General features: G+C 48.2%; 1 protein-coding gene across 12 annotated transcripts in view; it reads left to right on the plus strand.

Annotated features, from left to right (window-relative positions):
• The window catches only part of MAPK8IP3 (mitogen-activated protein kinase 8 interacting protein 3), a 115,835-nt gene that overhangs the window by 53,340 nt on the left and 37,772 nt on the right, over positions 1-24,723 (plus strand). For 6 of the 12 annotated variants that reach the window (XM_073553614.1, XM_073553621.1, XM_073553622.1 and 3 more), the window contains 16 exons: positions 43-194; positions 666-722; positions 1,688-1,858; positions 5,733-5,892; positions 6,340-6,435; positions 6,517-6,675; positions 7,552-7,717; positions 7,814-7,999; positions 17,111-17,294; positions 17,700-17,819; positions 17,923-18,003; positions 18,875-18,942; positions 19,865-20,013; positions 20,090-20,261; positions 20,811-20,924; positions 22,890-22,928. In XM_073553614.1, coding sequence (XP_073409715.1) covers positions 43-194; positions 666-722; positions 1,688-1,858; positions 5,733-5,892; positions 6,340-6,435; positions 6,517-6,675; positions 7,552-7,717; positions 7,814-7,999; positions 17,111-17,294; positions 17,700-17,819; positions 17,923-18,003; positions 18,875-18,942; positions 19,865-20,013; positions 20,090-20,261; positions 20,811-20,924; positions 22,890-22,928 — 2,074 coding nt within the window. The remainder of the gene's footprint in view (positions 1-42; positions 195-665; positions 723-1,687; positions 1,859-5,732; positions 5,893-6,339; positions 6,436-6,516; positions 6,676-7,551; positions 7,718-7,813; positions 8,000-17,110; positions 17,295-17,699; positions 17,820-17,922; positions 18,004-18,874; positions 18,943-19,864; positions 20,014-20,089; positions 20,262-20,810; positions 20,925-22,889; positions 22,929-24,723) is intronic. The other 6 variants (XM_073553618.1, XM_073553625.1, XM_073553617.1 and 3 more) reach the window with 5 other exon arrangements.

Below are 24,723 nucleotides of genomic sequence, written 5' to 3' on the forward strand. Positions count from 1 at the left end.
ATTACACTTATCCAATCCTAAGTGGAATCTGTTATTTGTTAGCAGAGCTCCTCTCCGTTGCAAGATAACATCCCGATTGCACAACGCAGGAGATTTACACGTGTGGAGATGGCTCGTGTCCTTATGGAGAGGAACCAGTACAAGGAAAGGCTCATGGAGCTACAGGAGGCAGTGAGGTGGACGGAGATGATCAGGTGAATTGCACTATTCCCAAATCACAATGTTGGAGAAAGACCCCAATGAAAGGAAATCTTCATTTTTGTAGGAGATTTAGCAGATACACTATATCTATGGATGCCCGTACACTAATGCTCTTTTGAGCATCTATGGGACTAACAGAGACAAGACTGTACTTAAATATCTGTCACTCCCCTAGACAATTAGTGGAGCAGTACTGCGCTTGTGCGATATTCCTGCATTTAAGTTGGGGACATGCCACCTCCATTCTGGTGACTGGTGAGTCCGGTAGAGATCATACATTTATCGTCTATCCTGTGGATGTGTAATAAACCTCTGGTTTCTTGTTATGCATCATTGGAGAATTATGGTTCAGACTGCTCATGTTTATTAGTACCACAAAACCAACCAACACAACAGACATATAATGAAAAGCTGAACATTGAATATCCCCACCATGATCTGTAATGCTGCTTATCTCATTGCAGAGCCTCACGGGAACATCCGTCCGTTCAGGAGAAGAAGAAATCCACAATTTGGCAGTTGTAAGTATTAGTATGTGTCATCCATGACTGTGTGAGGTTTCTGCACGGACATCTTGGTACTCAAAGGAAAAAGTCTTTCTTGCTGGAATAGGGAAACATGGCTGAAATAACAAGGGCTCTGATGTGCTTCTAGTTCCTAATATATGTCCTGCTTCACCTATGGGAACATCATGGGCATCTGACATTTGTAGACCATCATTTGTACTTAGGCCACAATGTCCCACACCGTCTGAAGCGTACGGAGCGCCTTAATGACGCTCCATAGGCTTTTGCAGCTGCCACTGCCGAGCACGCTGCTCCGCGATACCGGTGGCTATGAACTGATATAACCTCAGTGATGTCAGTGAGGTTACATACGTTCACAACAGTGTTGGTGTCATGGAGCACTGTGACCGGGAGTCCGCGTGATCTGCTGGAATGGCTGGGGAACGCCGGACTGTGGTGCCGCTGTGTCACATGGGTGCACTGCTGAGAGATGGGTGGGGGAAGCAGTGAATATTCATTTCATCCTCTGATTTCAGAGGTCATTGGGTCGAGCAATGGGGTTCCCTGTGTCTTCAATAGACCCGATGATGCAATGCGGTCGGCCAATCACAGAAATGCCAGTAACCATCATGGCTACTGCATTACTGTGTAGGGCAGGCAATCTCCACATGTTGATTGGCTGCCTAGCAGCTGCGAAACATGCGGGAAAGGGACTTGAGCATTGCACTCGAGCACTCCCGATACTCGGCCGAGTAACGAGCGTGCCCGAACACCCTAGTGTTTGTACAAGTAAAGCGCAGTGCCGAGCACGCTCGCTCATCACTAACTGAGACCACAGATACCCACAGTAGACTGAGACTTTTGATTGGCTTCCAGAGACGAGTATCACCGTACTGCTCTGAAAAGACAATAACAAACAATTTATGAGATCCTACAGTTTACTCCAAGTAACTTCATTATCTGTCTGCTTCTTATTCCAGCTTCAGCAGGTTGTTCAGCTCTTCCTCCAGCCCACCTCCTGCGAAGAGAACTTACCCCCCAGTCAACATCCACTACAAGTCACCCACTCCAGCTGGGTTCAGCCAACGCCGCAGTCACACCATGTGTCAGATATCCACCGGGGGGCGCACAATTGAATTCTTCCCTGATGAGTAAGTCAAGCTATAGCATGGTCTGTACTTTATCTGAATCTGTAAAGGACCCCCTTCCTACGGTGTGTGTAATACTGCTGTCCTCTTGTGGGGTAGAGAGGCCTTTAGGACCCCTCATGCATCAGGTCCAGGGGTGAATGTTACCTTAGGGCTCCTATAGCTATGCACCTGATTATTTTTTCCTCTCATTCACTTTAGTAGATATGTGGAAAAAATTTCTGCTTGGCTCCAGTCCCAGAGAGGGGCTATTATACTGACAACCATGTACATCGGAAACTGAGGCATATTACAGGAAGTGGTGGCTGGTCACTGTCTCCCTGCAGGAAGTGGGGGCAGGTCTTATTCTCTCTACAGGAGGTGGGGTGGGTCTTATTATCTCTACAGGAATTGGGGGTGGGTCTAATTATCTCTACAGGAAGTGGGGGCGGGTCTTATCGCTACAGGAAGTGGGGGTGGGTCTTATTATCTCTAGAGGAAGTGAGGGTGGGTCTTATCGCTACAGGAAGTGGGGGTGGGTCTTATTATCTCTACAGGAAGTGAGGGTGGGTCTTATCGCTACAGGAAGTGGGGGTGGGTCTTATTATCGCTACAGGAGGTGGGGTGGGTCTATCGCTACATGAAGTGGGGGCAAGTCTTATTATCTCTACAGGAAGTGGGGGTGGGTCTTATCACTACTGGAAGTGGGGGTGGGTCATATTATCGCTACATGAGGTGGGGTGGGTCTTATTATCGCTACATGAAGTGGGGGCAGGTCTTATTATCTCTACAGGAAGTGGGGCGGGTCTTATCGCTACAGGAAGTGGGAGTGGGTCTTATTCTCTCTACATGAAGTGGGGGCAGGTCTTATTATCTCTACAGGAAGTGGGGTCGGGTCTTATTATCGCTAGAGGAAGTGGGGGCGGGTCTTATTCTTTCTACATGAAGTGGGGGCAGGTCTTATTCTCTCTACAAGAAATGGGGGCGGGTCTTATCACTTCAGGAAGTGAGGGTGGGTCTTATTCTCTCTACATGAAGTGGGGGCAGGTCTTATTATCTCTACAGGAAGTGGGGGGTGGGTCTTATTATCTCTACAGGAAGTGGGAGTGGGTCTTTTTTATCTCTGCAGGAAGTGGGGGCAGGTCTTATTATTGCTACAGAAAGTGGGGGCGGGTCTTGTTCTCTCTTCATGAAGTGGGGGCAGGTCTTATTCTCTCTACAGGAAGTGGGGGTGGGTCTTATTATCTCTACAGGAAGTGGGAGTGGGTCTTATTATCTCTGCAGGAAGTGGGGGCAGGTCTTATTATTGCTACAGAAAGTGGGGGCGGGTCTTGTTCTCTCTTCATGAAGTGGGGGCAGGTCTTATTCTCTCTACAGGAAGTGGGGGCGGGTCTTATTATCGCTACATGAAGTGGGGGCAGGTCTTATTATCTCTACAGGAAGTGGGGGCCGGTCTTATCACTACAGGAAGTGTGGGTGGGTCTTATTATCGCTACATGAAGTGGGGGCGGGTCTTTGTCTCTACGAGAAGTGTGATTAGGACTATGTCTCTATAGGAAATTAGGGTGGGTATTTGTTTCTCCACAGGAAGTATGTGGGAGTCTATCTCTCTACAGGAAGTGAGGGCAGGTCTTTGTCTCTACAGGAAGTGAGGGCAGGTCTTTGTCTCTACAGGAAGTGAGGGCAGATCTTTGTCTCTACAGGAAGTGAGGGTAGGTCTTTGTCTCTACAGGAAGTGAGGGCAGGTCTTTGTCTCTACAGGAAGTGAGGGCAGGTCTTTGTCTCTACAGGAAGTGGTGCAGGTCTTTGTCTCTACAGGAAGTGAGGGCAGGTCTTTGTCTCTACAGGAAGTGAGGGCAGGTCTTTGTCTCTACAGGAAGTGGTGCAGGTCTTTGTCTTTACAGGAACTGGAGCAGGTTTTTGTCTCTCTACAGAATGTGAAGCCAGATCTTTGTCTTTCTGCTTCTGTTCTCCCGTCTTGTCAAATTTTATATAGACCAAACAGAGAGGTGAGCTTTCAGTTCAGGATAAATAGGTCATTGAAGAAAGACATGCATGCTCAGGAATGGGAGCTTTAATACCAATAGTGCTGGCAGAATGTTGATGAAGAGGATCCACCCACTCAAAAATAAGTGGATGGTAAACTACAAAGCATGAGAACTGAGACAGTTCCTGCACATATTAGACTGGTATGTGCACCAAAAGCAGTTTCACCTTGTTGTGGCAGATGAGGACAGGAAGACCATGCTTTTATTCTGAGTTGGAAGATCATGTGGTTAATAAATCATGTTTTACTAAATAATGTGTTTTCTTTTTCTAATGCTCTGGTGATTAATATTCAGAATCTTGCTTCCGGGACCTAATAGAACCTCATGCTTTAGTTGATTTCTTGACCTTTACTAACAACTAACTAAGCCTCTACTCACTACAGCATTTGAGGTTCCATCAAGTTTTTCACAAGTTTTATGTGAAGTAGGAGGATGACTGACCCCGCAGACGAGTTCAGCTACGGCTGTGTTATGTCTGTGGCCACGACATACATAGCCACTATATACATAGACTCGGCTATTTCAGGACAGTCACGTCCCCGAGATCTAAGGCCATGTGCACACGCTGCGGAATCACCTGCGGGTTTTTTCCCGCGGAACCGCAGGTAAAACCGCAGGCAAAGTGACCTGTGGTTTTGCTGCGGTTTGGCCTGCAGTTTTGTCCTGCGGTTTCACACCTCTACTATGTTAAAGGTGTGAAACCGCAGTGGAATCCGCAGAAACAATTGACATGCTGCGGAAAAAAACCCAGCAAAACCGCGCTGAAAAAACCGCAGCGTGAGCACTGCGGTTTTGAAAACCCATAGGGTTACATGGTACTGTACCATGTCTGCGGAACTGCTGCAGTTCCGCAGGGCCAAAACCGTAGCGTGTGCACATAGCCTAAAACATCATTTGTATTACATATACTGTACATATCAATGTTCGATCTCTTAAAGGAACACTAAACCTAGAAATAAATGATAAAATTAAACAAGTGATAATCAATGTTGCAGAGAAAATAGTAGATTATCTCCTGCTGATCTCTTCCATTTTCAGCACAGAGGCTTAACCAAGAGTGCGGCTTAATGATCTTTGTGTCCTGCTGCACTCTCATATTTGCCAACAGTCCTGATTTTAGCAGGAAACAAAATGCAAAAGGGACTTAATTTAGTCAATCCTTGATCAAAAGTAGGCAGTTTTGTTGTTTTTGGGAGATAGTCTTCTGGAAATGTTCTGATTTTGCTTACAAGAATCTTGGTAAATATGCAGACAGGACAGAGGGGGTGAGGCTCCTGCTGCAGTCAGTTGTTCCATGGCCAGTCACAAGAAAGTGAGGAGAAAAGGTACATGATTGAGCTCCTAAAAAGAGAATTTATTACTCATTAAATAGTGAGAATCAGTTATCTGTGTCCATCCTGAATCTTTCAGAATGCTTGGGAAACTGGACAGGGTGATTGTAGGATGCTATGGCTTTAACATTTGCTTCCCATTTGCTTGCCTATTGCTCATACATTCTGCTCCTTCTGAGTTGAGATATCTGGAAAAGAAAACAGCCTGAAGCTCTAATCAGATGTTTTTCATTTTGCATTAGGCTGTACACACAGAGTCTTTTTGATGCGTTTTTGCCGAAAAAAGTTTTTGAGGATTTTCCAGATTTGGAGGAGGAATTTGAAAGTTTTCGCTTAGTTTCTGCTCAAAAACCTCCGTGTGCACAAAGCCTGAGAGTAAAATGATAACTCTTTATTTCCAGATTCCTTTGCTCGGACATGCAGTAATTTTACTAATACATTGCCGTTAACCCTCGCCGCTTTGCTTTCTGCTCTCCCCTGACGCTGGGCACCCTTCTCTCCCTTTCTCTCTCCCTCTAGATTGAGAAGTAACACTGTGGCTTCTCTCCTCAGTGACTGCACCTCCACAGCTCGTCGCGAGCAAAAACGTGAGCAGTACCGCCAAGTGCGGGAACACGTGCGTAACGACGACGGTCGCCTACAAGCTTGTGGGTGGAGCCTACCTGCTAAGTACAAGCAGGTTGGTGACTTTGGACGGGATATTAAGGGTTTGATTTCAGTAGACTCATTGCCTACACACAGTGGTAGATCCGATTTTATGATCTGAGCTATGTATATAGCATGTAATAGTAAACTGATGGATTATTATTCCCAGAACTTGGCGTCCATATTGTCCAAAATTTGAAAATTATAAAATACTATTTTCCCCAGAAGCGGCGCCACACTTGTCAGTAGGCTGTGTCTAGTATTGCATCCCATGATCATTCAACTGCAATTTCTGACAATGCCCCAACATAGCTCAGCATTATTTTTGGTCATATGGACAAGGAATTTTCTGAATAATTTACCCAAGTGGGACTGTAGGTTCAGCATTGCTGATTGCAGGCAATGGGGAAAGCCGATGCCTTTATCGTTTCCATACATAATAGGTTTTAACAGAACCATTTTATATGTGTTGTTTAATAAGCTAAGTCCAAATGGAGGTCAGGAGGACAACCGCATGAAGAATGTGCCCGTGCCCGTGTACTGTAGACCTCTTGTAGAGAAAGACCCTACTATGAAGGTACTGTCATACCTTTACCTATGACTCTATTACCCCCTATAGTGAAATGATCATTAAATGATCCTGCGCCCTTCTTCACAGTTGTGGTGCGCCGCCGGAGTGGATTTAACAGGCTGGAAGCCATTTGAGGAGGAAACTATCACTGGGGTCAAACCAACTACTGGTCGAGATCCATTAACGGCAGACCGTGAAGTGGAAGGAGAGAGCAAGAGCACCCACACCTCACCGGAGAAGAAGAAGGTGAGGACACTGAGGCTGATATCGGGGGTCCTGCTGCTCGGATCATCAGCGATCAGCTGATATCTAAGCAAAAGTAGCTAATTATCCTACAGTGCCACCGGAGGAGAAATGAAGCATTACATAGTTCTTAATTAAATCAGTGGTATGTCTATGTAAGAAGTGGACGTGCTGGGTCAACCAGACTGAGATACACTCTTTGTAGCTATTCTCAACATCTCTCCCATAAAGGGGCCAAATTGGAGATCTCCTTACATTACTTTAAAAAATACCTAATAATGGTAGCCCTATTGACTGTCATCTATTAAGTAATGGCAGAACAGAATTTTTAACAATTTTGGGATTACGGTAGTTACAATTATTTTTTATTTGATTATAGCTAATTTTTCTCCCCATGTCATCAACTTGGGTTTTCAATTTAAAGAGTAACTAATCGTTTAAATTTTTTTTACATATTTTGTCAGCCGTTTAAATCTTTGTAGACAGCAGGGGTCCAGGTCCTCAGACCCTCACTGATCGCTCAACAGACAGCTGAGAAGTGTGCAGCTCGGGAGGCGGCCTATGACTTTCTATTGAATCCACACTCCTCTCTGTGCGCTTCTCCTCCCACGCTGCACATTTTTCAGGCACACTTCTCAGCCAACTTTTGAGCAACAAGTGATGAGTTCAGGAACTGGACCCCCACTAATTTACAGGCATTTAAAGTGACTACAAAATATTTAAAAAAATCAGACGTTTGGTCACTCTAAGCACCCTGGCACTCACATAGAGATCAATGGTCTCTATGAACTGGCTGAGCCCATGGTGTAATGCCAGTGGTACCCAAAATACAGCACATAAAGCTGCCTATAGTGAGTTCATCTTCCTCCCTGTCTGCAGACCAAGGACATCTATGAGGCAGATGCCACCTCCAGTCGTGTATGGATATTAACCAGCACTCTATCAACTAGCAAGGTTGTGATTATCGATGCCAACCAGCCTGGCACCCTGGTGGACCAGTTTACAGTTTGCAATGCCCATGTGCTCTGTATCTCCAGCATCCCAGGTATGACAATGACCCATGGGTAACTATTGCCTTATTTCGATATCAGCCTTGATATTCCTCATCACCAGACTGTGTGTATTTCTCTGTCTCTTGCAGCTGCCAGTGAAAGCGATTACCCACCAGGGGAGATATTCCTGGAGGGAGAGGCTAATAAAGAGGATGCAAGTGATAACGACGGAGTCCTAGCAGGAATCACGATTGTGGGGTGTGCCACAAGGTGCAATGTGCCACGCAGTAACTGCTCCTCCCGTGGCGATACCCCAGTACTGGACAAAAGCCAAGGTTTGTGTTACTACTGTGTGGGAGGAACGGCCCCCGTCGAGTGTCCGGGCCGGAACCAAGGGAGCCGTCATCTGGGTTCCGGGGGAAACTGTCCCCGGGGGACAGAGTTTGGGGACGGATCGTTGTGACAGACAGATGGGCTGGGGGAGGGACCAGTATAAAGGAGGCGGCGAATTCCCGGGACGATGAGTCAGCAGACCGGGACAGAGGCAGCAGGAGACCGTGGGAGCGACTGAAAGCTAGAGCGACTTACCAGTGCCAGGGAAGACGCTCACTGAGGACTCCAGAGGGACGGCGCCAAGGCGATCATCCGAGACTTGCTGCCCCGCTCCAGCCCGCGGCCACTGCAGCCCCAGTTCGACCCGCGCCAGCTGCCGCCTCACCTCAGCCCGCGGCTGCGGCCTACCCGCGGTCGCTGCCGTCTCATTCCAGCCCGTGGCTGTGGCCCGTTCCCCGCCACCCACAGCCGCCCAGCTCTCACCAGTGGCCGCGGCAAGTACAGTGCCATCGGCGGCCACCACTGTCCCGCTCCGGTCCGCAGCAGGGGCCGAGCCTCTGCTGGCCGCGGACTCCCCGTCGCAGCCGTTAGCTGCGCAGGTGGCCTGTCATTCGCCACCCCACATCACTGCCGCTTGCCCCAGTCCGGAGGTTGTGGCCCATCTGTCCAAGGACTCCGCCGGGGCCTGTGGGGCTCCAGTGTCATCGGCGCGCTGGAGTGCGCGAAGACTTCGCCAACGCCTCAGCAACTGGGCCCAGCGACTAGTACGCCGAAAGACCACCATCCCGAACGGGGAGGGACGTCTGGACGGCTAAGTTGACTATATAATTAAGGACCCGTAGTCGGCCATACTGCGGCCCTATAGTGACCGGCTATTGCCGGAAGTAGTCGTGTTCTACCCGTTTGTGTTTGCTTGTATAGAGCCGTTGCGAGGGCAAGCCGTGTTACCCCTTTTGTTGATCAGGCCATGACTGAGGAAAGTTCCCTCTAGTCTTATAAACGTTATTCTAGAAAGCACCAAATTGTCTCGCGACTCGTCACTGCATCCTGCGTACCTGCAAACACCACATTTGGCGTAGTCGGCAGGATGCAGTCTCCGAGAGCAGACGGTGGTGCGCCTGATCTGAGTGGGGCTGTGGGCGCTGCTGATGATGTGGGCCCCCGCTCCAGCATCTCCCTGGGGGCTATGCTAAGTAACTTGCCCCGGTTTTCTGGCTCCAATACGCTGTTGTGGAGCTGGACAGAACGTATGCGGGGCCTTTTCCGCATGCACCCCATGACCCCCGATTTAGAGGCTGAGGTGGCCCTTATGGCGCTAGATGGGGAAGCCCGGAAGTTGGTAATGTTGAGACCCCCGGGGCGTCACAACACCTTCGCTCGGGTCTTGCAGATCCTGGAAGAGACCCACGGGGATCCAACAGACGTGGGGGAGTTGAGAACCCGGTTGTTCAGTCGGATGCAGGGGGAAGGGGAGACCATCACCCGGTATATGAACGCCTTCCAGGAGCTATACACCGCCATAGAAAGGAAGGACGGAATAGGGGTGGGGCCCATCGACGTAACCCTGCTTGACCTGCTAGTGAGTAGTGACTGGACTCTGGGACCCGCTAATCAAGCAGGCATTGCGGGAACAGGTCCGAGTGAACCCACGTTTAGCCTTCTCCGAAGTGGGGAGTCAGGCCCGGGTGCGAGAGCAAGAGCAGGGGATGACCGCTCCTGTGGGGAAGGTCCGGAGCATGGAGTCTTCTGTAAGCGTTGTCGAAGAACCTCAATGGATTGAGGAAATGAGACAAGAACTGAAGAGTATCCGGGGCGAGCTGGCTGAAGTGAAGAAGAGAACGGAGCCCGCGCCCGTCCGACCTGGCCACAATTCCGGGCCTTGGGGGCCTCGCAATACCTGGGGTGGCCAAGCCTCACCACCCCGGTGTTATGAGTGTGGAGAACTGGGCCACTTCGCACGGGAGTGTCCGCGGCGTGGAAAATACCCACCCCGGTGGACATTAAACTAGAGGGCTCCGGGCATGGGGGACGCCGCTCGGAGCCGGAAGCCACAACAAGGGGTGGTGGAAGTCCCGAAGAACTGGTCTGTTATGAATGAGTCACCGTAGGAGGCAAAAACAGAAATGCTAGCTAAGTCCAGAAAACCAGAGAAGTTGGCAGCTATCGGATTGCAGACCCCTGAACCTATAAACAACAACTGGCAGTAGCCGTGGGGGGTTCCTACGGTGCCCTAGACCCCTCGATCACAGCCGGAGAGCTAAATAGCCTAAAGACATAAAGGGAAATCTAAACTGCCCCAGAGCAGACCCCAAAGCAATAGGCAGCCCCCCACATATAATGACGGTGAAGCAAGAAGAAAAAACACTAACACAGATAGAAAGATAGACTGAGCAAATGATGTGGCCCAAGCTAACTAGATAGGACAGGATAGGAAAGCTGCTGTCTGCAATCCGCGAAAAGCCCTATCAAAATAAGAGCCAACAGACTGACAGGGAAAAAGGCCCTGAAGACGCTAGGCTTCAAAAAGACTATGTCAGTACTCAGGTATTTTCTGAAGACAGAGCAAAAAGGCAAAAAGGAATTCAGCTCACCCCAGCAGAAAATGGCAGAAACCAGAAAAGCAAGGCAAACTAAAACCAAAACACAAATGCAAAAAGGCAAAGCAGAAAACTTAGCTTTTGAGGAGCAGGAATCAGACTGGTCTCCTAGAATTCCACAGAGAAATCACCAGCGAGGCAGAAGGGCGTCGGCTGCCTTATATCCAGTCAGAGATCCCCGTCGCCCAGTCATCCTCTCCCAGCTCAGGTGCTTGGTAATCAGCCTCACTACCTTCCTTCACCAGAAGAGGGAGTTCTTCAGACCTCAATGGTGAAGGGGAAAATGAACTCATAACACTGGTCGCTAAGTGCCCAATAGTATGGGCCGAAGTCGAGGGTCGTGCTGTGCGGTGTCTAGTGGATACAGGGTCGCAGGTAACGACCATGCTGGCAGCATACTTCCGGCAGCATTAACCGGAGGCGGCAAGGCCGCAGTGGGGGTCCATGATACGACTATTGGTCGCAAACCAACTGCCGGTACCTGTTGCCAGACTGGTGTGGCTTCAGATGACATTGTGTGGTAAATCCGGGGAGTGGTCTTAACCCAAGGAGAGACTAGCGACCGTCATCCGATCATCTTGGGCATGAACATACTGCGGGAGTTCGGCAATCTACTCCTCAACGATTCCACGCAGGAGACCCTAAGTCAGTGGGGTTCTCGCATGGCCCAGGGGCAGGTCTTCCAGCAGTTGGTGCGGGAGGCGCGAGTGCTCCAGGAGTGTCAGGAGGGTGAGGCGCTGGGCAAGGTCATCGCGTCGGCGGCCCCCCGCTCGTGCTTCCTCTGGGCAGACGGTGGTGGCTCTGCCGATCCGCTCCCCGATGTCACTGGAGGGCGTGGAGGTGCAGGTGGAACCATGTTACTCGGAGCGCCTGCATCCTGGAATCCTGGTGGTCCGCTCCCTCGTCACAGTGCGGGAAGGGACAGTTTTGGTACAATGTGTCAACCTGGAAGATCAGGATATCGCCCTGAAGCCCCGGGCCGAAATGGCCAAACTAGTAAGGCTCTTGGAGGAGATGCTGCCGGACCCGCAGTCCAGTTGAGGGTGCAACCCGAAGATCCCTTGGCAGTAACGGTACGAACCCAACAGACTGCCGCATCCTTGGCTCAAGAAAAAGGGCGAGTCATCCTGGAGAAAATGCGGGCTGAACGTTCCGGTCTAGTGCCAGCCCAGCTTCTCCAAGTAGAGACACTTTTTGGACAATTTTACAATGTCTCCGCCAGCCATGAGGACGACTTCGGATGTACCACGGCCATCACGCATGGGAGCCCCACGGCGGGGCGGCCCCCATCCGGGAGCGATATCGGCAAATACCACCGCAGCTATACCAGGAAGTGAAAACTCTATTAGCCCAAATGCTCCGGAAGGGGGTCATACGAGAAAGCCAGAGCCCTTGGGTGGCCCCTTTTGTCCTGGTTCGGAAAAAAAATGGCACTCTGCGTTTTTGCGTGGATTATCGGAAGTTGAACGCCTGCACCATCAAGGATTCGTATCCATTGCCCCGCATAGAGGAGTCTCTGTCTGCCTTGGGGAACGCGACATACTTTTCAACCCTAGACCTGGCCAGTGGGTACTGGCAGGTGCTGATGTCGGAGGAAGACAGAGCCAAGACGGCATTCATCCTTCCCATGGGACTGTTCGAGTTCAATCGGATGCCGTTTGGGCTGGCCAACGCCCCAGGAACTTTTCAGCGGTTGATGGAGCGGTGTCTAGGAGACCTCAACTTTGAAGCCACGTTGATATACCTGGACGATATTATCATCTATTCTGCCACGTTTGAGGACCACCTAAGGCGGTTGGGGCAGGTGCTCGGCCGGCTGCAGAAGTACGGGTTAAAGGTGAAGCCCCAGAAATGCCACCTGTTCCGCACCCAGATCGAATACCTGGGGCATACCGTCTTGGCAGAGGGCGTCCGACCATCCCTGGAAAAGGTCGCTGCCATCCAGGGGTGGCCTACCCCCGAGACGGTGAAGGACGTGCGGGCCTTCTTGGGGAGGGCCGACTACTACCGTCGGTTTGTGAAGAATTTTGCATGCAGAGCTCGAGCCCTAAAAGACCTGCTGAAGGGGGCTCCCGCCGGCTCGAATGGACGGAAGATCCAGTGTCAGCCACCGCAAGAGGATGCATTTCAAAATCTCAAAGCTGCTCTCTTGGACGCCCCGGTACTGGTGTATGCAGATTTTTCACAACCGTTCATCCTGCATACCGACGGGAGCCTTCAGGGACTAGGAGCTGTGTTGTCACAGGTGCAGGACGGCCGGGAGAAAGTGATCGCCTACGGTAGCAGGTCGCTGCATGACTCAGAATGCAACCCGGATAATTACAGCTCCTTTAAGCTCAAGCTTCTCGTGGTAGTGTGGGCAATGACTGAGCGATTCGCAGAGTACCTTGCGGGCTCTGAAGTAGTAGTGCGGACTGATAACAACCCGTTAACCCATTTGGAGAATGCCAAACTGGGGGTCCTAGAGCAGCGGTGGGTGGCACGGGTGGCCAACTTCAATTATAAGATCATCTACAAATGGGGAGCTGAAAACGTGCACGCCGACGCTCTCTCCAGAATCCGACACACCACCCCAGGAAGAAGTCAAGATGACGAATTAGAAGCAGGCGAGACGCCGTTCACCCTTACCACCGCTGCGCCTACAGTCAACACGCAAGAGGCGCCTCATCCGGGACTCCTAGGAGGGATGCTGGAACAGCCCCGCGACAAATGGATTCAGCAGCAACAGGAAGATACAGAGATTGGGCTCCTGCGCCGATGGGTGGCCGCCGGTAAATTGTGAGCCCGTGGGCAAAGACAGACTTTGACCCAAGATATGTTGCTGATGTTGCGCCAGTGGGAAAAACTAGTCATCAAAAAGGGACTTTTATATCGAAAAGCCATGTCACGAACCACGTCAGTGACGATATGGCAGGTGATCGTACCCAGAGCCCATCTCAACCAACTGGCCCGGGAAGCCCATTAGAAGGGGGCTCATTTTGGTGCTCAAAAGACTTTACAATTGTTGCAGCAGATAGTGTACCACCCACGCTTGCACACTGCTGTAGAAGAAGTTTGTCGAACCTGCCGCCCGTGCAAGCTCGCTAAACCCCCCGCGCAACGAGCCTCGGTGCAAACTATTGTAACATCAGCCCCTCTGGAGCTTCTGACGGTGGACTATCTGACCATAGGTCCGGCCTATCAGGGGTATGAATTTTGTCTCGTTATGGTGGACCATTTCACCAAGTTCGCCGTGGTCACCCCCACCCGAGACCAAACTGCGGAGTCGGCCGCCTATGCGATTTGTAAGAACTTTATTCAAGTGTATGGCTGTCCGCAACAAATACATTCGGACCAAGCAGCGTGCTTCCTAGGAAAAGTCATGGAAGAGCTCCACCATCTTTATGGTATCGAGAAATCGCGGACTACGCCGTACCACCCGCAAGGAAACGGAGCCTGCGAACGATTCAATCGTACGCTAATTCAAATGCTGCACACCCTGGAGAGCGACCGCAAGGCCCGCTGGCCTGAATATGTCCCCGAGCTGGTGTGGGTATATAACAATCGGGTGCATCGAGTGACTGGTTACACCCCCTACTCATTGCTGTTCGGATGGGAAGGCAAAGGAATTACGGAGGTGGAATTGAACCCGGAGGAACCCCAACCCTGGACCGGGGTATCCTCATGGGTCCGAAACCACTGGCACCGGCTGCAGACCCTCCACCGTATCGTCCATACGAAGCTCCAGGATCTAGAACACCAGGGGGGAACACTGCCCCCATCCATTGACTTTCAGACTGGGGATCGGGTACTCGTACTTGATCAATGTCCCCAAAACAAGTTAGAATCACGGTGGGAGGTGAACCCGTACCAAGTGCTGCGCCGAATAAGCCCCGACGGGCCTGTGTACGAAATACAATCTGAAGGAAACAACGCACCTCTCACTCGGGTTGTGCACCGTAACATGTCTACCGATCCCCAGCAGCTCGAGCCGACCCTCCTGGTCCCCAGCCCCCCACCCATGGTCTGGGACCTGGATGACGAAGAGGACTTCCCCGTCGCATCTGCGAGTCGCCCCAGTAGTGGCCCTACAGTAGACCCGGGAATCCCACCAGAACCAACTATTCGACCACCCTCCACCACCCCAGAAGACTCCACTACACCCGAGCTTCAACGCTCCAAGCGGTCAACAGCTGGCAAACCCCCTGAACGTTACGAACAGGACCAGTTCGTATGGCGACAAGGACTGTCGTCCCAAAAGACTGACCCGAGTTTACGAAAACCCTCGCCCGAGGACTGGCGAGCATACAGGGCGGGGGAGCGTGGGAGGAATGGCCCCCGTCGAGTGTCCGGGCCGGAACCAAAGGAGCCGTCATCTGGGTTCCGGGGGAAACTGTCCCCGGGGGACAGAGATCAGGGACGGACCGTTGTGACAGACAGATGGGCTGGGGGAGGGACCAGTATAAAGGAGGCAGGGAATTCCCAGGACGATTAGTCAGCAGACCGGGACAGAGGCAGCAGGAGACCGTGGGAGCGACTGAAAGCTAGAGCGACTTACCAGTGCCAGGGAAGACGCTCACTGAGGACTCTAGAGGCACGGCGCCAAGGTGATCATCCGAGACTTGCTGCCCCGCTCCAGCCCGCGGCCACTGCGGCCCCAGTTCGACCCGCGGCCGCTGCCGCCTCACCTCAGCCCGCGGCTGTGGCCTACCCGCGGCTGCCCGCGGCTGCTGCCGTCTTGTTCCAGCCCGCGGCTGCGGCCCGTTCCCTGCCACCCGCAGCTGTCCAGCTCTCACCAGTTGCCGCGGCAAGTACAGTGCCGTCGGTGGCCACAACTGTCCCGCTCTGGTCCGCAGCAGGGGCTGAGCCTCTGCTGGCCGCGGACTCCCCATCGCAGCCGGAGTGCGCAAAGACTTTGCCAATGCCTCAGCAACTGGGCCCAGCGACTACTACGCCGAAAGACCACCATCCCGAACGCGAGGGACGTCTGGACGGCTAAGTTGACTATATAATTAAGGACCCGTAGTTGGCCATACCACGGCCCTATAGTGACCGGCTATTGCCGGAAGTAGTCGTGTTCTACCCGTTTGTGTTTGCTTGTATAGAGCCCCTGCGTGGGCAACCCGTGTTACCCCTTTTGTTGATCAGGCCGTGACTGAGGAAAGTTCCCTCTAGTCTTATAAACGTTATTCTAGAAAGCACCAAATTGTCTCGCGATTCGTCACTGCATCCTGTGTACCTGCAAACACCACAATTGCATACTATGTATGCCCCGCACCAGTAATGACATAGTATATATTGAGCTCCAGAGCTCCCTTTAATGGTGGCTGCAGGCAGTAGGCATATTGTCTTTTAAGTCTATGCAGAGTATTTGGAGCTCTGTTCTGGAATTACTGAAAGTTTCTCAATATTTGTATCCCCATTTAAAAGGAACCTGTCACCAGGTTTCGCCGATATACTGTACGATGCAGCCACTGCCTTTCAGGGGTTATCTACAGCATTCTATAATGCTGTAGATAAACCCCTGATCCGACCTGACGGATAAGAAAAATAAGTTTTATTATACTCATCTGGGGGGCGGTCCGGTCTTATGGGTGTCGCAGGTCTGGGTCCGGTGCCTCCCATCTTGTTGCGATGCCGTCCTCCTGCTTGCTTCATCGGTCCCCGACATCACGCTCCTGCGCAGGCGTACTTATCTGCCCTGTTGAGGGCAGAGCAAATTCCTGCAGTGCGCAGGCGCTGGGCCTCTCTGACCTTTCCCGCCACCTGCGCACTGCAGTACTTTGTTCTGTCCTCAACAGAGAAGTACGCGTGCGCAGGAGCGTGATGCCGGGGAGCAATGAAGCAACAGGAGGGCGGCTTCGCAAGAAGATGGGAGGCGCCAGACCTGCGACACCCATCGGACTGGACCGCCAACTGGGTGAGTATAATAAAACTTATTTTTCTTATCTTTCAGTTCGGATCGGGGGCTTATCTACAGCATTATATAATGCTGTAGATAAGCCCTGAAAGGCAGCGGCCGCGTCTTAGATCGGTCAAAACTGCTGACGGGTTCGCTTTAAAGGAAAGCTGTCAGCACTTCATCTTCGCTGAACCACGGGTAGCATGAAATAATGACAGTCTCCCTCATAAGAGAATGTTATGTTATACTATGAAACAGGGAAACATATCATAAAAGACATAAATGAGCCAGGCACCAGGAAGAGAATTCCAGGCAGGGGAAGAAGAGTCTGCTGTGCGGCGCACCTCTGTCCAAGGCAGGTCTCTTCCTGTTTATGAATAGGGCACAATCTGTCATTGCAGCCACGCTGGGCGGGAAAAAACTGGAGAACCGCCCAGTGGACTCTTTTTTTTTTTTTTTTTTTTCCTTTTTTCCCCCTCTTTCTGGACTTCTCTCTCTGTATTTAGCCATGATTCCCCTTTAAGGAGATTAAGCCCCAGCCTTGTGATTACAACTCCCAGAAATGTCCACTTTAAGGGTACTGTATTAAAATGCAGTATGGCTAATATGGAGAGGTTTATGATTTTTCCTACCAGGGGAGGTTTCCACCGTAAGCAACGGAAAACTTACCCAGCATCAGTCGGCGGAGGAAGCCACAGAAGCATTGGAGGTACCAGAATCGTCAATCAGTGAGACAGAACCAGCACTGGTTCGACCAGGACCCCTAACAGAACATGTATTCACGGACCCTGCCCCTGTGGCTAATGGCCGACTGTGCAGGTATCTAAGGCTCTGTAAATGGCGGTACAGTAATACATGCCAGTGAGTACATTCCATCAAAATTGTTTTCACGCCCCGGCATAGGGAAAATGTTCTAGTATTTAAGATTAGGGAAAATAATAATATACAAGACAGTGAGAAAATTAATGCTCCAAAAATAGCACTACCACAGTCAAGGTGTTAGTTTTCTTTTTTGGTAGATAAAGCCCAGCAGGTATCACTGCTCATGCAGATATTGTGTCTGATGGAGGGTAGATTGTGAGTCCCCAATGAGTACCGGAACTGATGTGAATGCCGATGATCCTTGTAGAGTTGCAGGAGATAAATAACCATTTATAACTTAATATAAGATGACATTTTTTCAACTCTCAGCCTAATATTGTAATGTTTTATTCTCAATATCAGTGAAAACGGGCACCTAAAGCCTGAAGGGAACACAGCGCAGCAAGAGACGGAGCCGAACGCCGAGATCCCCTCCGGCACTAGTGCTGCACCAACGATGTGGCTGGGAGCACAGAACGGCTGGTATGTGACTGAACCCCACAGCTGGTACCAGCGGTGTGTACCATAACAATGATACCCATAACCCTTGTCCACATGGCGATCATCTCTGCTTTCTTTTCCTTAGGATGTACGTTCATTCTGCCGTCTCCAACTGGAAAAAGTGTCTACACTCCATAAAGCTGAAGGACTCGGTGCTGAGCATCGTGTATGTATAAAACCACCGCATGGGTCGTATCATCAGGGCTGGAGAATGGGTAAAAGGGCCCAGGACATCTGCCATCTTGTCCTACTTTACAAATTGACATCTTAGTGCTGACTGTGACTTTGCAAAATTATTATACCCTTATTTGGGCACTGTATTGAACTGGTATATGTATACAGTATAGCACTGAAATATAAGAAATGTTTGGCGGCATTAAGTGGGGTCTACACCGATATACACATGCCCTCTCGTTTAAACTGAGTGTACGTTGTTCTGAATGGGGGACTCTACTGCCAGACACCATGCCACTGGCTTATATCCTGATGTTGCAATCCAAAATGTCCAACAGTTTTCTGCTAGACATATGTCAGGGGAGAATCAAATGTTCCCCCATACATATTTGTTGGTTGGCTGGCCCATTCAAAATTAAATTGGTGGGTTAGCCACATTATATGTGCATGTACAGGGTTGGCCATTTATATGGATACACCTGGGTGGGTCATTTATAAAGTTGGATCCAAAATGGCCACCATGGTCACCACCCATCTTGAACAGTTTTCCCCCTCCCATATACTAATGTGCCACAAACAGGAAGTTGATATCACCAACCATTCCCATTTTATTTAGGAATGTATTTATGTATTACCGCTGTCATTGGGCACTGTATTGCAGCATTATTAAGGCACTGCATTACATTATTATTTTATTACTTATATGACACTCTTACTTTGCATTTTCCTTAAAAAAACAAAATCCCCCTCCCAGCCAAAAAATAAAATAAAAAATGGGACATCTCAAGCAGGGATTTATAGCCATACAACACAGTTCTGTACCAGCCTCTAGTGTAAATGACGCATCATCTTGTAACTCCCAGGCATGTGAAAGGACGTGTTCTGGTGGCCCTAGCAGATGGGACGTTGGCAATCTTCCACCGAGGAGAAGGTATGACATTTTATACCTTTCTATTTCATGGATCAAGTACATCAGTAGTTATTATTACAGTGCCTTGTTTTATAGCGACTGACAAGTGCCAAAAAGCCATGTATGTCAGTATTGCTGGAGAAGGATGTGGGCAGCAGCAACGCTAGCAGGGAAATCTTCAAGTCCACCAGAGAGCAGGGCTTTCATCTTTTGATAACAGAGGGGGTCATGATGTCCATATATCTATCCTAAATATGAGATATTGTGCTGCTGGGACAATCCCTTTAAATGGGTTGTTCAGCTGAAATAATAAAAAAAAAAGAAAGTTTAGAATGGCCCAAAAAAATGTCTACTCTAATAAATCCGACGCCAATCCTCTTTCATATACTCTCTGGGTCACCGATAGTTTTTATTTCCTGATCCAGCTCAACCTCTAGGACAGACTGAAGCCAAATGGCGTCCACTTCAGTTACCAATTGCCTGAGTGGTTATGTATTGTGTGTTGGAAGCAGAGCTGTCAGTACCAGGATTTTTTTTTTAAAAGTGGACAACACCTTAATGGGTACACACCGTGTCTTTTAGATGTCGGTATACTTGCCTAGTTTTGCAAGAGGAAGACGCTTCAGGAAAATTCTGGCTGTATATACAACACGGAGCAGCTTCCTAGCATAAGCCGCCTGAAGAATGGACTGCTCATTTCTTTTACCCGCTTTGCCGCTTTCAAAGCCTAAATTGGTTAAAAAAGCTAAAAAAAAACGGGACATATGAGCAGCAAATCGTTTTGACATGGAAATGTTCATTCTTTTTGTACATACCCCCTGAACCTGATCTCATTACTGCTGGCATTTTGTACCTATAGTTTATGTGAAATGGAATAAGCATTGGGTAATAAAGAGGGTAAGAATTTTTCATTGCTAATATATTCTATGTTCCTCTGCATAAGACAAACAGTGGGACCTCAGTAATTATCACTTGATGGACCTCGGGCACACTCATCACTCAATTCGCTGTATGGCAGTCGTATATGACAGAGTATGGTGCGGCTACAAGAACAAAATATACGTGATTCAGCCTAAAACCATGCAAATACCGGTAAGTGGACTATCTATCTATTACAAGTAAAAGCTATGCCCTGTGATTCTATGATTTCTCCTTGTACTACCTTCAGAAATCATTTGATGCCCACCCTCGAAGGGAAAGCCAAGTGCGACAGCTGGCATGGATTGGAGATGGGGTTTGGGTGTCAATCCGGTTAGACTCCACGCTGCGGTTATACCATGCCCACACCCACCAGCATCTCCAGGATGTGGATATTGAGCCTTATGTCAGTAAAATGTTAGGTGGGTAATGCTACAAATTAGTTCTTTTTGGGAGAGAAGATAGCAGTCTTTACATCTAGGAAGCATAGATAGTACAATATTTATGGCTCTGTGTACAGAGGATGATCTGAGATAATTAGTGATGAGTGAACGTGCTCGGACAAGGTGTTATCTGAGCATGCTCGGGTGCTAACCGAGTGTCTTCGGCATGCTCGAATAATATGTTTGAGTCCCAGCGGCTGCATGTCTCGCAGCTGTTTGACAGACATGACATACGTATGCAGGGATTGCCTAACAAGCAGGTAATCCCTGCAAGTGTCGAACACCTGTGAGACATGCAGGCATGAGGACTCAAGCATATTATTTGAGCACTCGAACATATTATTCGAGCATGCTGAAGACACTCGGTTAGCACCCGAGCATGCTCAGAAAATACCTTGTCTGAGCAAATTCAATCTTCACTAATAGTAATCTGACACGTGATATAGATCTATTATGTATTATGTACTAGCATTTTGTGAATGTTATCATTCTCAATGACTCGTTATCTTCTCTTTTCATTATTGGCAGGTACTGGAAAATTGGGATTTTCATTTGTAAGAATAACAGCGTTGCTAATCGCCGGCAATAGACTATGGGTAGGAACTGGAAACGGAGTGGTCATCTCAATACCCCTCACGGAAAGTAAGTAATGATTAAATACCCTTCTTAATTGGGTCTTTTTCACACTTAAGCCTTGTCTGCGTTATATAATGAACATATAGATTTGCAAGCGATGGAAATATTGGAGCAGAATTCATAAAAATCTGCTGTAAAAAAAATTAAAACTAGCACACTTAGATTGATTGGTGCATACTACACCCTCTCGGTTTACACTAATGCAATTATTTAGGAGTCATTTCTAAGAGGACTGAAGAGTAGACCTAGTTTTCTGCTGCCTAAAGTCAAAGAATGAAATTGTATCCTGACTCATCACTTTATAGGGAGAAGTACGACACAGTGCTTATATAATAATAACAACCATAGAGATAATTAAAAGTACCAGCTCCACTACCCACTACCCATAATAAATAGCAGTGACTGACATTCCCCATATTAAATTCTAGACATATCAGGCACAGGGGACTAATCTAGCCAAGCATTTTATTATGACACAAACATGTTATACATTTACTGTACTTTACCAAGAAGAAAATTAATTTCTTTACGATTTTCAACATCTTTGCTTGCTGGCCATACATTATTGTTTACCAGTAGATGATAACCTATACAGACCATATATCTTCAACAGCTTATCGTAGAGTAATAAGGCAGGGATCACATCATGGTTCGGCCACGTATTTGTGGCTCTATTGGAAGTTTGGACGGAAACCCCAAGAAACTAGATGGAGACAAGCTCTTGACAGGGCCATGGACAATTATCAAATGGAAACAGTAGCGTAGTCTATTGCTCTATTGTTTCTAACTTCAAAGATGAACATGGACAAAAAAGCTAAAACAGAGGCCAAAGTTTCATATTTTGAACTCTGTTTGATAATTTAAGTCTATAGCACCATCATGGGCACGACATCAATCCCATTTCTCAGGGTTTCAGACAGAATCCCCAGTGGAGTAATAAACTTGTTGTTGAAATGTAATGTGAACTCAACCTTCAATGGATCAGCAGCATAGATGCCAGTATGGCCCTAGTAAAGAGGATTGCATACACTGGATATATTGGATATATATATTAGATCTGTATGAGTTTTCAGCCTCTGAATATTAATTAGAATGTTTCCATTCACCCATATGAAAAAGTTCCATAATTGTTGATTGATATATCTGCTTTTAGTCATTTATGTAAATCTTGAAAACCCTTAAAAATAGCAATTTCCCCAATAAACATGTAAAATTGAGTTGCAAAGTCACTGTAAATCAAATGTCAATAAAAGTCTGTTGTCAGGGGCTTCCACAGCACTCGGTAGTCAACTGCTATCGCTGGGGATGCCAATTCTGACCTGGTGGTTGCAGAATAAATGTAGCATTACATGTACAGCATGGACGATCTGGGTCTGCCAGACCAGGAATTGCTGTTATTGAGTAGCTCTTCATTATGCCTAATAAAAGAAATAAGGGTTCAAAGTAAAGGAACCCCATTAAGATATTCATAATTTGAAATATATCCCCCCTTAATTCTAAGGTCTATTGACTGCAATAAACAGCAACCAATAATCTGCTGTTATTACACAGGGCGATAATATAAAATCTGAACATCTCCCTTAGTCCTGCGTGAATTATCATCCACTGCGGCTGCAGCGAAAATGAGAAAGTGTATGTAATACCTATACAATATATACCATAAATTATTAAAAATAATACAAATAAACAATGTCATTAAATAATATTCTATATAAATGTCATGTCAATAATAAGAGTCAGACTGTGGCTCTACAAATGGCTTTTATTATCTAGTCATAGTCTGGTACTGTTGTATATTTCGTTTTGTATTACTTGATGTATTGCACATCCCAATATACAGGTTTCCCACCTGAAATCCTGCCAATAATGTATTCTTTGTGTTCTTCATGCTTTATCCCTTTCCTACCTCCCCATCCTTTTTCCTGTCCTCCTCTGGCCTATGAATACTCCCAACCCTTCCACCTCCGCTAGCGGTAGTCCTACACCGGGGCCAGCTGCTGGGGCTGAGGGGTAAGTGCTGGACCTGACTCTATGTTGCCTCATCCCATCTTTCCAACATGTCCTGTCTCCATCCTCATTTTTTCATCATTCTGTGGTATTCACAAAGAGGCAGAACTTTTTGATGTGATTTTGGATATTGGTATAAGCTTTTACAGAAAATGTCCTTAAAATGTGCACGACACAATCAAATATAGGTCCTGAGAAAGCTCTGTTACAACAAACATGGCTGCCATAATAGCGTCAATCACTTCTCCCAGAATCGTGAATGGCAGGCTTCCATAATTTGGGATACTGGAATTCATAAAGTAGGAAGATTTGTGGGTCCCCATTGACACCAGGGCCATGGTAAATCCACTAACTCTGTACCCCGATAATAGGATTGGCATCAGCTTCGTGTACGTGTTCCACATATATCCCCTCTTGAGTTGGTCTGATCAGCTTTCTTGCTGAATACTAAATCCAGTTCTCCACACCACGCCGACATTACAAAGAGTAGAGCCCAGGGTATGTTCTGGGCTTGACGGCCACAATAAAATGTTTCATTAGGACTGAATTCATAATGGGGTCTTAAACCAGGAGGATGCAATGTAAGGGGAGGTGCAGATGACCGTTGCAAGAAGGCTAATGGCCACGTAATCAATGGGAGGTATGTGTCACAAGAAATGGCTGCTCTCTGTAATGTAACCCGGAGAATGCTGGACATTACTGCCACACACACACAGGAGGCCTTCTCCCCCCCAACAGACCATGTGCCAAACAACAGCCCCCATTACATAAGCTGTAACCACACCCAGATGTGAGGTATGTGGGTAGCCAGACTCGCCCATCTCTCATAGCTACCCGCAATCTGGACACAGGTGCACCAAACGGCATCTTGGTGCTTACATGCACTAACCAAAATACTCTGGGTTACGTCACAGAGAGCAGCCATCTCATGTGACACATACCTCCCATTGATTACTCGGCCAATAGCCTCCTTACACCGTATAGACTCTTATCTGAAAGAATCGGCTCGATCACGAGAATCACAATCTGATCAAACTCTGATCTTTGTTTGATCCGGTTCTCTCGGATATAGAGAATATGGAGGAAAAAATGTCTCCATTTTCTCCATTCTGTTAGTGGCAATGGGACTGCACTCAGATGTCATCAGAGTGCAGATCGATGTTTCCCACACACTCATTGACTTGCACGGCCGAGTGTGAATCGAAAATCGGCTCAATATCGGGCATGTTGTGATTATCTCCTTAAACAGACTCTGTCCAAAGAAAAATTCGGACATGCGCATGGCCCCATTACATAACATTGGTCTGAGTGTAATCTGATGTTTTGTCGGATGGCAATAGGACCGAAAATACGCTCGTCTGCACCTGCCCATATAGTAATCATTGTGCCCGTGAGCTGCTGCTTATACATCAGGTGCAATAGAAAACTGATGTCGTGTTCAATGCTTAAGTAAATTTATTTCTAAAGGTGCTATTGACATGAAATTCTCTCCAGATGTCAGTAACAACCCACCCAATCCACACAGGCAAAAAAAATCAAAGCATCAATGTCCATAAATTAAGTTATGTGTGATAATGAGGAATGACACAAGGAAAAAGAATTTAACACTCTTACTGAAATTTATTTATTACTTCATACAAAAGCCTTTGTTGGTGATGAAGCTTCAAGACGCCTCCTATATGGAGAAACTAGTCGCAGGCATTGCACAGGTGGGATTTTGGCCCATTCTTCCACACAAATAATCTTCACATCCTGATGGTCCCAGTGTCTCCTTTATGAACTCTGAGCTTTAGTTCCT

The sequence above is a fragment of the Dendrobates tinctorius genome, unplaced genomic scaffold (genome assembly GCF_039654945.1).
Source record: "Dendrobates tinctorius isolate UK_male_01 unplaced genomic scaffold, ASM3965494v1 ptg000202l, whole genome shotgun sequence".
In the NCBI taxonomy this organism is placed as follows: Eukaryota; Metazoa; Chordata; class Amphibia; order Anura; family Dendrobatidae; genus Dendrobates; species Dendrobates tinctorius.